At 35.6% G+C, this 2,793-nt stretch overlaps 1 protein-coding gene across 1 annotated transcript; it reads left to right on the plus strand.

Moving 5' to 3' along the window:
- On the plus strand, nucleotides 1–1,281 carry LOC104880563 (G-type lectin S-receptor-like serine/threonine-protein kinase At1g11410). The gene has a single exon (XM_010657511.3). It carries the CDS (start codon nucleotides 1–3, stop codon nucleotides 1,279–1,281), a length of 1,281 nt encoding a protein of 426 aa, XP_010655813.2.
- Nucleotides 1,282–2,793: the final 1,512 nt, after the last annotated feature.

Raw genomic sequence — 2,793 nt, forward strand, 5'->3', positions numbered from 1 at the left:
ATGTTTCTTCAGTACTTGCTTCTATTCCTTATGCTCCCACTCTGCAGCTCCACTAACACCATAACTCCCAACCAGCCCTTCAGAGATGGTGACCTTCTAGTCTCTAAACAGTCCAGGTTCGCTCTTGGCTTCTTCAGTCCACGGAATTCTACACTCCGATACATTGGAGTTTGGTACAATACAATTCGTGAGCAAACCGTTGTATGGATTCTTAACAGAGACCATCCTATCAACGATAACTCCGGAGTCCTCTCCGTCAACACTTTTGGAAACCTCCTTCTGCACCGTGGAAACACTCATGTATGGTCCACAAACGTTTCCATCTCATCAGTCAACGCTACTGTGGCTCAGCTGTTAGATACCGGAAACCTAGTCTTGATCCAAAACGATGACAAGAGGGTTGTTTGGCAAAGCTTCGATCACCCGACAGACACCATGCTTCCCCACATGAAGCTAGGACTTGACCGGAGAACTGGGTTGAATCGGTTCTTAACATCTTGGAAGTCACCGGAAGACCCGGGAACAGGTGAATACTCGTTTAAGTTGGATGTGAATGGATCTCCTCAACTGTTCTTGTCTATGGGTTCCAAGTGGATTTGGCGAATGGGCCCCTGGAACTGTCTTGGATTCGTGGGTGTGCCGGAGATGTTAACTACCTTCATATTCGACATCCGGTTTTGGAACACTGGGGATGAGGTCTCGATGGAATTCACCCTCGTGAATTCTTCCACTTTCTCAAGCATTAAGTTGGGCAGTGATGGACTCTACCAGCGCTACACGTTGGACGAACGAAACCGCCAATTGGTAGCGATCTGGTCGGCGGCGAGGGACCCCTGCGACAACTACGGTCGGTGTGGGCTCAACAGCAACTGCGACGTCTACACAGGAGCTGGCTTTGAGTGCACATGCCTTGCGGGATTCGAGCCCAAGTCGCAACGTGACTGGTCCTTGAGAGACGGGTCGGGTGGGTGTGTGAGGATCCAAGGCACGAATACCTGTAGGAGTGGGGAAGGGTTCATAAAAATAGCAGGTGTGAAGCCACCAGATGCATCGACGGCACGTGTTAACGAGAGTTTGAACTTGGAAGGCTGTAAAAAGGAGTGCTTGAATGACTGTAACTGCCGTGCATACACTAGCGCTGATGTGAGCACAGGAGGAAGTGGGTGCTTGTCTTGGTACGGGGATTTAATGGACATAGGAACCTTAGCCCAAGGGGGCCAAGATTTATTTGTTCGCGTGGATGCTATTATTTTAGGTATGCGTTCCTACTTACAAAATTAATTATCAAGCTTATCTTACTCGAAATTATTCAAAGAAATTAAATACAATGACTTATTTCTTTCCACATTCTAAGTTAAATAATTTTTTTTCATTAATTTTTTTTCAAAAATACTAAATTAAATAAAAGTAGTTTTCAAAAATATGAAATTAAATATTTTTTTTCAAAAATATTAAATTAAAATTTTTTTTCAAAAATATTAAATTAAATTAAAGTATTTAAAAAAAAATATTAAATTAAATATTTTTTTAAATATTAAATTAAATAAATTTATTTTTAAAAAATATTAAATTAAATAAATTTATTTTTAAAAAATATTAAATTAAATAAAATTATTTTTAAAAAATATTAAATTAAATAAAAGTATTTTTAAAATATATTAAATTAAATCAAAAATATTAAATTAAATAAAAGTATTTTAAAAAAATATTAATTTTTTTTTCTCAAAATCAACAAAGGGTATTTTTGAAAATACTGAAAGATGATATCCTTCAACTCAATTTCCATATTTTCATTGGGTCTTGAGCTCAATTTGAAAAGTTACATGGATCTTTTGTTAATTTGGGGATCCATCTTTTCCCAAAACATAATTCTCCCATGATAAAATGGTAATATGAATAATATTTTCTTCTTTGAAAACATCAGATGAGGTTTTAATCCAATAAAAAGAAAGAAAACAAAAAGACATAATGGATAGAAAATATGGGAAAAAAAAAAAAGTTGAAAATTAATCTTCATGACAAGCAAAGAAAAGAAGCAACTATGTGCATGAACAAAATAGAGAAGTCCTAAGTACCAATTTATTGACCATATACAATGGGGCCAATATTCTAGAAATCAAGACATTGTCAATTATTTTAAGTTGACAATTTTGTTTCATTCATTTTGGCTTAGGACTTTTGTAGATTGTATGGCTTATTCTCCCTTAAAAATTCAAGATTTCTACTTGATCAATTGGAATGACATAGGTAAGTATAGAAAGGTTCTAGAAAAGTTAATTGGAATTAATTAAGACATGGAATGGACAATAGGTTTTAAAATTGTGCGTAAATATTTTTAAAAATAATTTTAAAACTCCTCAAGCGCTCGAGTGCACCTTAGTGTACTTAAGCACTCATGCAAGAATTCCATATTTGCGCAATGTTATTACTTCCATATTTGACTTGCTTTTATTTTGGAAAATCTAGATTTAGTTCACTAGGTATTTTGGAAGGCATGTATGTAGTTTTTCTTGACAATGAAAAGATAACAAGTTTGGAACTCAGTGGAAGTTGGATGAGGGCCGCCATTGAAATTGAATGGTACTAGGAGATCTATTGTAGAATTCAAGCCCAAATAGAAATGGAACAAATTGGATAATAAGTGCAGTGAAGCAAATGCGTATGCTTTCTATAACTTATTTAATGGGGTTAGTCTTGATGAATTTTGTAGGATAGTCACATGTAAGTGTTTTAAAGAAGCTTAAGATATTCTCTCAATCACTCATGAAGGCACTTTGGCTATGAAGTTGTACA

Source organism: Vitis vinifera, chromosome 10, assembly GCF_030704535.1.
Source record: "Vitis vinifera cultivar Pinot Noir 40024 chromosome 10, ASM3070453v1".
NCBI lineage: Eukaryota > Viridiplantae > Streptophyta > Magnoliopsida > Vitales > Vitaceae > Vitis > Vitis vinifera.

Bases quoted from the DNA above. Each gene is read 5' to 3' on its own strand.
- LOC104880563 (XM_010657511.3), top strand. From the start codon at position 1: ATGTTTCTTCAGTACTTGCTTCTATTCCTTATGCTCCCACTCTGCAGC.